The sequence below is a fragment of the Acanthisitta chloris genome, unplaced genomic scaffold, assembly GCF_000695815.1.
Source record: "Acanthisitta chloris isolate BGI_N310 unplaced genomic scaffold, ASM69581v1 scaffold6518, whole genome shotgun sequence".
NCBI lineage: Eukaryota > Metazoa > Chordata > Aves > Passeriformes > Acanthisittidae > Acanthisitta > Acanthisitta chloris.
In genome coordinates, this window is record NW_008687486.1 from 28820 (window position 1) to 38714 (window position 9895).

The following is a 9895-nucleotide window of genomic DNA, read 5'->3' on the forward strand; positions in this document are numbered from 1 at the left end:
AAGTTATGACTGCAGGCCCTCTCCTAGCCAGAGTTCAGTTCTCATCCTTGCCTTTTTACCATGGTAGAACAACAGTTCTGTGACTCTCTAAAACATGTACAGATCTCTTAAACAGATCTGCAGTGGCTATTTATTACCCAGAATACATGATTCAGAGAGTGTTAATTGTTGCCCTTAGAAAGTTTTTTGTTACTACAGTTGCTGTCAGGGGATGGTTGGCATTGTGGGGATAGGAGTGTGGCAAAGGATCTCTAGGATACAGTGCCTCAGTCAAGATCCATTGTCTTTGGAGAGCCTTTGTGGTTTAAAAGCTTTTACTTTTCCTGTTCACAAGAGCAAGTCCACAGCTCTTTGTTTGGATCATGTGCTGCCTGTCTACAACAGATATGTGAGGCTGTGCAGGAAGCCTGAACTGAGCCCAGCTCAGGATTTAATTCCTCCAGACATGGCCAGTAAATGCCAGTATTTACCCATCCACAGGGAAACTGTAGCCAGGTTAGTTTGCTCAGTTGGCTTTGTATTAGAATCTATATTGCGTGTTGGCTTTGCTCAGAGACTTTTCCAGTGTGTGATTACCTGAGAACAATTATATGGTAATCCTTTCTGACCTCCCTCTCTTGGTAGCTTTCAGAGTCAGGTACCATGTCCTGATTTCTTTGCCTGCCTTTGTTTGAGGGAGTTTTGCCAAAGAGAATCTTTGGACTTTACTGTTTCCACCTTCAGCCAATTTGTTGTCGTGCCCTAACAGGCACCTCCAAAAGGAAGCTGAGATCTCTCTTCATTATTTCCCTCATAGGTAAAGTTCCTCTTCATGGTTTGTATCTGGATGTGTGAATGTCTGTTTCTATGTGCCTGGGCAATCTCCTCATGCATCTTTAAGCTGAGAACAAGGTTTAAGCTGCTTTTTGAACCTTACCAGTCTTCAAACCTCAGGGAAGAGGAGCATCCAGAACAAAGCTGGCAGTTATCTGGAGTTCTCTGCTTGGTGCAGTTGCTGTACAACTATCCAGCAAGCTCATAATTCAGTAAAAACTATTGTGATGAAAAAGTCTTCCAATCTTTTGCTACATTTGAGTATTTCCTAGTCAAATGATGATAATTCTCACTGTGCGAGAGGGAATGGACTAGTCTCACTATGGATGACTTCAATTTAATCCACACCTTTCTTGAAGCTGGGTGTCCAGAGCTGGATGTTGTGTTGCAACTGGGGCATTTTCAAAGCAGAAAGTTTGTGTCTTTTAGCCTCTACCCACTTTGTGCATCCCTAGTACGGCTGACTTTTCTTTGACAGGTTGATTTAGTCGCATGTTCAGTTTGTGATTTAATCTATTTGTCAGAACAGTAGTGTAGTTTTGGAAGTGATTATTTCTGGATTTATGTGGTACTTTGTTCCAGCCTCTTGATCTGTGTCCTGTTTTTTCCTATCCATTTCCCAAGTTATTAGGAAAATCTTGAATGCTGTCAGCTAGCATGTTCTTATTTCTTAATCTGAGAACTTAAATACGCTACCTGTTCTGTTATCTAAATACTTAATGAAATACTGAAAGCTTCTGTGTCCAGAACAGATGATGCAGAAATGATTTGTTGGATTTCTACTTTTTGAATGTAAATAATCACTCACTGTTCTAGTGAGAGCTTTCGTCCACTTTGTAGGAGATCCCTAGCTTTCTCTAGGAAAATTCCTGTTAGCATTTTGTGGTTTTATGACTTAACAGTCTGGAGATGTACAAGTCTGCTCTCATGTTTAGGAATATTTAGAAAACTCACAGGGAACACCTCCTTTTCAGCCAGCTGAGGTCTAGAAATGGTCCAGAACTTGATGACATTGCTCTCTCAAGACCTGATCTTTGTCCTCTCTATTTTTGACAACTCAGCCAGGGAGGTTGATTTATAAAGGCTGTTGAAATAGATCACATATTTTCTTGGATTGTCAGCAGGCCTCATCCTTAAACTACAGAGAACTGTGCCAAAAAACTCAGCTGATGATCTCAGCTTGCATCCAAAGCATGGCAGTGTCTGAACCTCACAAGGAAACTGAACTGTAACCTGCTCTCACGTTAATCACACACTGTGCAGTGACTTGGCTGTCAGATCAGATGCCACGTTCGAGGTGGCAGAGCTGCAGACTGGCTGCCGCCTCTCACTGTCCTGGTGGCCGCTGTGGAATCCTTGAGTTACATTTTGAACAGCGAAGAAGCGTCTGCTGTACAGTAGTGAAGGCCATCAAAATAGATCCTGTCACCTGCTCCTCATCAGTGCAGTCTTCTGTACAGTAGTGAAGGCCACCAGAATAGATCCTGTCACCTGCTCCTCATCCTCGCATTGAAGTTCTCACTTTGAGGATTGTGTCCACTGAGTTTCTGATGCACTTTCATGATAGCTTTGAGGAATTATAAGACATACACATGTCTCTCTAATAGGACACACATTGCTGACATGCAGATGAACTGTGGATTGCTGAAAGGTAAAATTACAGTTTTAAACCTCTCTGGGAGAAGAAGAGTCTGGTGAAGTGATTCCCCTGGGTAAACTGCACAAATGAAAATTGCTGTTTGCTTTTTTTTTCAGCAGTTTGCTGTCATTTTACTGAATCACCTGAGTGTTTTCCCTTATGTTGTGGCAGGTATTTTTTTACAGTAAATTAAGCAAATGTTCCTGCCTGCCATCAGGAGTCAGTTTGTATCAAGACACAGGGCTAGCATACCCACTGCTGCTGCTGATTTGCTGAGACTGCAATTCATGTTCACTCGCATGAGACCTGAAATATTCTTTATTGTCCATGTTCAGAAGATCACTGACTTTTATCTTTTGTATTAGTAGCAGAAGAAAAGATTTGCCTTTATTATTCTTTTCTTGGTTTACCCTCCTTGAAAGCTGCTGCTTGCATTTTTATCAGACTTTTTTTTGCTCTCTGTCTCTGGCAGCAAGCACAGGTCCTGAAAGAACTGTAATGTGATTAAACTCAGGCATTTCTCTGCTGGAATTGTTAGAGCAGAATCTGTGTTAAGCTCTAATGTGCCTTAGTGGAGCAGGGGGACAGCATGTCTGTGCTCCTGGGCAGGAAACAGCTTTTTAGCAAAAACCAGGGATTGAAGACAGTTTATCATATTTGTGTCCCTTTTCTTTTAAATGATGAGTGCTTTGAATAGATTTTTAGGTGGCAGAGTTTTGCATTTTTGTATTTGTCATTTGCTCTTGTCTTTGTGTTACTGCTGAAGAGTGTTGATCCCAGAACACATCTCATCAAGAGCACAGTCAGCCCCATCACAGTAGGTGCTGGGCTCGGTGCTGACAGCTGTGTGCTGGTGGGCTCCTGCCTGAGAAACACATCCCAGTGTTCAGAGCAGCCTGCCCTGCTCCACAGAAGTGTAGGAGTTTGAGTGCATCCTGCAGGATTACACAGAAAAAAGTACCTGAGGAGTTGCACGTTTATGTAGTCTCGTTCTGTTTCAGCGCTGGATCAAACAAGCCCTGGAAGAGGGGATGACTCAGACCTCACCAGCTCCGCAAGAGAACAGAACCCAATGTCTATACCAAAGTAACGAGAGCAGCAGTTCTTCCAGCATCTGCAAAGATGACACAGGTAAGTGCTGAGCACCATCAGGGCAGTGTGGGTGCTGGAGTCTGACTGGGGAAGCTGCTGAAAGCAAAGGCAGCTGTACAAGTGTGTTCTGCTGCCTGATGGCACAGCTTTATGGTAGAAAGTTATTTTGCTGTTCATTTGCATTTCTGCAGACCCATTCTAGCTTGAGTATGCGTAAAGTTTCTCAGTATTTTCCTGTGAAAAGATAATCACTTAATCTTGCATCATCAGCCTCAGTGCTGTGTATCTTCTGTACAATAGAAGGGATGGGAGAGGGGGGAATAGAGTACAATATCATCCCTTTTCAGGAGGATGCTGTTAGATGCACAGCTGCATACCTGTGGCTGTAGGAAGATAGAGCAAAGTCTCATAGGCACGTATGTAATAAGGAAATTACTGAGTCTCAAGAGATGGAGAAGCTAAAATCTCTGAGTAAAGCAGCAGAGTGGTTAAATATTGTGTCTGAATCTTTCTGCAGAGAAAGAGAGTGAAGATGTACACAGTCAGGGACGAGTTTTCTGTGGATGGCAGACAGGAAGCTAGACAATACACAGATAATACAGAATTGATTATTAAAAGGTTAGATGAATAGAAAAAACAGAATTCCAGAACCAATAAATGTACATCTCGAGCAAGACCTGAAGAAGCACACAACTGAACTGTAGGGTTTACTGATTGTTTTTTTAAACTGAGCATCCAGAAAGATGATTATTTGGAACAGAGGTAGGCCTGAGGGCAAGGCTTTCGTCCTCTGTGAAATGTGTTTGGGCTGTATTGGGGTTACCCTGTAGGGAGCTCTTAGGTTCAGGTAATGATAACTGAGCTGCCTCTGGTTTGTTTGTAGCAGTGACAGTGGCATATATCCCCTGACCCCTCTCCTCCGTTCTCCTCTCCTCTTTTTATCCTTTCCTGTCTTCCTTTCCCCTATCTCGCTCTTGTGCTTACTTCTAATTGAAATACTTCCTTTACTTCTTTACTGCATGTTCCTGATAATGTATTGTTCTATTCTCAGTATCTAGACATGTCTCAGGGTTGGTATAAAAGTACTTCAGAGCAACTTCATGTTTAGGAAATTTGTAGTCCCATTGAAGATTCGTGGGCTTCATTTGGGCTGGGAGTGGGAGGAAGGAGACAGCGTGTGATTTGCTCATGGTTACTGGTTAAGGTTCAGCACTGTCCTCAGCTCAGTTTGTGTTTCAGACTTGCTGAGTCCCCTGAAGAAGTGGAAGTCTCGCTACTTGATGGAGCAGAACGTTAAGAAGCTGCTGCGGCCGCTGTCTCCTGTCACCCCTCCACCTCCCATCCCCTCAGCTCCTGGCTCACTGAGCCCACAGCTGGCCACACCCTGCTCATCACTGCCCGGGGAGGAGGAGAGTCGCAATGGTTATGGCATGATGTTCTCACCAATCCCTTCCCTGGCTGCTAGTCGCTGCAATACTCCACTACAGTTCGAGGTAAATCTGTGCGGGACTGGGGGTGCTAAAGAGAGAGGAATGGGAACGTTGGCAGCAGAGGTGGCACTAGGGACACCTTCCTATTTCAGTATGTGCTATATTGCTGAGCAGCATCACAGTGTCAGCTTCAAGAGCACTGCTGCCTTTCTCCTCTGATTCGCTCTGGACAAATCTCCTGCTCTATTACATGTCAAACCTTGCTACAGCACAGCCTCCCCTCACTTTGTAGCTATCAGTAAGATTAGTCTAATTCTTTATTTCTGCAGAGTAGCTCCCAAATTTTGAAGGCTTTTCAGTGGTATTTAATCATCTTCCCCCCTTCATATCTCTATGCCAGTGTAGCTTCCAATCCCTGCCTCTTCCAAAGAGTGCAAGTGTTCCACTTCTCAAAGGCTCCTCTTTCCCCAAACAGCTTTCAGTAACCCCAGGTATGCAGTTTGGTTTACGTCAGCTTCTGCTGTATCCTTTGGTTTTCCTTTCCCTTGACTGGGTAGAAGGAAAGTACCTTTATACCTTTCATTTCTTGATAGTTTCCTTTTGCAAAAATCAGCAGAAGTAGTGAGCAGGCTGTGTACATGGTTTCCATTGCTCTAAACTCTGTGGGAGAGCTACCAGCATCCAGCCAGCCAGGGCCTTCCACTTCGTGTTGCTGCTCTGTGCTTGTGAATAGAGATCATGCTGTTTGCAGGTTTAGCTTTGCTTTCTAGTATTGCATATTTCCTTAAAAAAAAAAAACACGGAATATTTCAGGCCAGCTGCTCATACTCTGCCAGTTCGAGCCATTAAGAAGTGGTGCAGTGATGGACTCTCCATGCTAGGGATTATTTTGCTGGAATCCCTCATCTGTTTTGCAGCAGGGCAAACAGTCCTTTGGGGCATTTTTAGCTTCGTGTGTTTTGATTATTTTCTTTGAGAGCCCTTTCTGGTATGCTGTTTGAGAGGCAGCTCTGTCAGGGTTAGCAGGGAAGAGTGTGGATCATTGAGGAGAGAGATGAAAGACTGTTCCAGGCAGGCAGCTTGATTGGAAATGATCTTTAGCCTTGCTGAAGCTGAGGTGGCAGATCAGGGCAGTGTTGCCACAGACCTCCACAGCCTAATCACTCCTTTCCTGTCCCACCTTAGTGTTAGTTAATTCTCTACCCACATATAAGACATAAAAAGCCTTTGTTTCACTGGGTATCTATAACTTATCCCCTTGAAGAGAGTCTAACAACTCAGTGGACCATAGGCTTCTTTGTTCACGTTTTCGTGTTTCCCTCAATGCACCTCATTGATAATATCACTGTTTTAATGTCATGTCTGTTTCATTTAGTTAGCATCAGTTCTAACTGCAGTGAATACATCTCTCCAAGTGTAAAGCTTTATATTTCAGTCCTGTGGCACTGTGGGAAGAGAGTGACAGAAAAATTTTTCCCAGAGTTCACAAGTTTCCTCAAGCAAGCAGAAGATGTGGCTTGACATCTTGGCTTGCTGGGAAATATATCTTTTGAAAACTGGCTTTTGAGAAACTTCCTTCTTGCTGCTCTCTGAAGAAGTTATAAGCTGTTGAAGCTCTGGTTGTCAGGTTTTTACAGACCGAGTTTTTTCAGACTCAGTTTTGTAACCTTTTTAGGCTAAAACAAACTAGAGGATGCTCAGCCCCTCCAAATTCATAGGATGACTAGAAGCACAGTGATGTGCTTTTGCTGTGGAGTTTGTCAGGTTTTCTTGATAAAAGGTTTCTGAGATTTTTCTTTTTTCGGAGGGTTTCTGCTTTGCAGAAGACAGTGACTCCTGCCATAATCTCTGATGGCAACATACCTCTTGGAGGCCTTCCTCTCTGGTGCTATTTTAGGCCTATCCAATAGCATGGACAGGGAAGTGCTTGGGAAGGGACCCTTAACTGTGCTGTCACATGCATAGGCTGCTGTTGCTGATAGGTGCTCAGATGATAGGACATTCCATAAAGCTTGGTATCCACACCTCTTCTCTTGACTTCAGCTGGAAAGGTGGCCCACAGTGGATTGAAGGAGATGTTTTTGTTTCGTAGTATAATGCCTGTGAAAGGTTGCTGTCGTGGTTTACCCCCAGCCAGCAGCCAAGAGCCACGCAGCCTCTCACACACTCCCCCACCAACGGGACGGGGGAGCGAATCAGAAGGGTAAAAGCTACAAAAACTCATGGGTTGAGATAAAGTCAGTTTAATAGAGAAAGCAAAAGCTGCACACACAAGCAAAGCAAAACAAGGAATTAATTCACTGCTTCCCAAAGACAGGAGGTGTTTAGCCATCTCCAGGAGAGCAGGGCCCATCACGCGTAACGGTTCCTTGGGAAGACAGACGCCATCACTCCAGATGTCCCCCCTTCTTCCTTCTTCCTCCCACCGTATATACTGAGCATGATGTCATATGGTATGGAATATCCCTTTGGTCAGTTTGGGTCACCTGTCCCAGCTGTGTCTCCTCCCAATCTCCCATGCATCCCCACCTTCCTTGCCAGTGTGGCAGTACGGAAAGCAGCAAAGGCCTTGACTCTGTGTAAACTCTGCTCAGCAATAACAAAAACATCTCTGCATTATCACATCTGTGTTCTGCACAAACCCCAAACATAGCCTCATACTAGCCTCTGTGAAGAAAGTTAACTCTACTCCAACTCAAACCAGCACAGTTGCCTTAGGGTTTGGGGGATCTTAGTTTGCTTTTTAGGCTACACCAAGCTTTCTATCTCTCTTGCATTCTCAGACTAAACACCATAAATGCCTTTGTCTGTATTTCATGGTGCTAACTCTTATCTGACAGCATTGGAAATATCAAGGATAAGATGCTGCTTTTCTTAACAGTTATGTGCTCTGTTTTGGGTACTGAGTTGCAGCACTAGACACAGTAACCCAGTCCTGCCTGTGCTTTCAAGAGGCATTAGAAACCACTTAACCAACCAGGCTGCTGTCCAGGCTGGGGCCAGTTCCCAGGGTAGTCTTTGTTTAGAATAGCCACTGCTAATCTCTGTGCTTGTATTTTGTACATTGTATTTTGCTTCTTGACTTTTTAAGTAGATGAATAACTAGATGCTTTTCCCTCCTCTAGAACGTGTCCTCCCCCGAGAGTTCCCCTGCGCATAGACCCGAGTCCATGTCACCTGAGGTAGTTATGACACCTGAGCCCGGGAGTGTGTGTGCCTGGTGGGAGGGGAGGGATGAGGCAGTGGAAACAAGGGTGGAGCATTAGTCACAACAAGGCTGAGGAGAGCTTTCAGGGTTATCACAAGAGAGTAAACAAATTGAAGACTGGAATTTATGATTCACTTGTTGACACTGGTGGGAAACAGGCAGTGTGAAGACTTGATGTGTCTCAGCTACTGAGGTGAAGGCAAGAGGTCTGGGGACCCTGGAAATACCATCATCAACTTCAGACCCAGCCCAGCAGATAAGTGGTCTGATACTTACTCAGTAGTGACAAAATGTGCCGGGGAAGAAAAAGCGTTTGCCGCTAGTTTTGACTTAACGAGGGCTCAGTGGTGCATCTGACCTGCTCTCTTCAGCCTTGACTTACCACCTGTTCACTTGCAGAGGTAAAATGTTGAGGAGGTGTCAGAATAGTAATTTATTTACATACTGACCTGTTGTAAAATATGAGGTGAAGTATCTTGCTCAGAAACTGTTTCATAGTAGAAAATGTACGCTCATCTCCATTGGAGTGGATTACTCGGAGCTGTAATACAGCAGGGGAGATTTTTCCAGCAACAGCAGGAGGGCAGAGCTGGTGTCTGGTGCTGCTGTGTTTTTCCTTCTGCACTGTAGCTCTGCAAAGAGAGCAAAATCTTGTCAGTTACACTCATTGTCTGAGATCCTGCCATACTGACATGATGAAGGATATGATTATGCTGCTGCCCTGAAGGAGTTTTGGCATTTCAAGTAGATAAATGGATATACTGCTGTATGAGTGCCTACTGCTCCAGAAATTGTGCCAGCACAAAGATGATGCCATTGTGGTTTTGTTAGAAATTATAAAATGTAGAAATGCAGTAAAAATTAGATTAATGTACTATTGTTAGAGATTTCCAAAGCTCGCAATAAGTGAAAACAAATGGCTTGGAAGTCCTGAGCATTTTATTGTTAGGAAGTTAGTAGTGGCTGACTTGGGACAGTCAAGAACTTGGCTAATGAAACAGCCAAAGGACAGCAGAACTTTTCTGTTCTCTCCCAGTAATGAATATAGCTACTACAGTGTGTTAACATCAACTTGGGGATGTATGAGGCAATTGAAAATGCTGGTTTGAATTCACTGACTGCCTGGGGATAGTGCTGAGCCTTACCCTCTTGCTGCCGAGAGAGTGCTGAAGGGGAAAGGGCATTCCATCCTGGACAGCTGATCCCATCATTGTTTAGTCTGTCATTCCGTTGTGGAGTGAGCAAAACAGTGCAGGAAAGAACCAAAGGGGTAATCGGAAAGTAACTGGGAAGCAGGAGGCTAACATCGTACAGGGGATTTTCTGACTTAAATTTCTCTTCCCACCCTTGCCTGCCCCTTTTCCTGACTTTCCACCCTCCTGTATCCAGCTCTGCCTCCGATCTGACCTGGATTCGAAGGGTGGGTACCTGGACTCCAGCGCAAACACCTGCCAGGAACGGCCATCGCTGCTCAGCTTTGTTTCCTCTGATGTGGCTCCACAACCCTCCATAAACTCTACTTCAGAAATGAACTTCCCAGGGAAAAGTGGGGAAGCACAGATGCTGCTACGAAGCTCTGATCAGGCTTTTCGGACAGAGTTTAATTTAATGTATGCCTTCTCCCCATTGAACGCTATGCCACGTGTGGATGGGGTGTTGCGGGGGTCTCCTCCCTTGGGGGAGAGGAAGCCAGTGAATTCGGAAGCAGGATGC

General features: G+C 44.5%; 1 protein-coding gene across 1 annotated transcript in view; it reads left to right on the forward strand.

The window, feature by feature from the left end:
• SETD5 (SET domain containing 5) overlaps positions 1–9895 on the forward strand; it is a 39726-nt gene that overhangs the window by 20660 nt on the left and 9171 nt on the right. Inside the window, 4 exon segments of the mRNA XM_009080602.1 lie at positions 3454–3583; positions 4784–5037; positions 8100–8156; positions 9572–9894. Coding sequence (XP_009078850.1) covers positions 3454–3583; positions 4784–5037; positions 8100–8156; positions 9572–9894 — 764 coding nt within the window.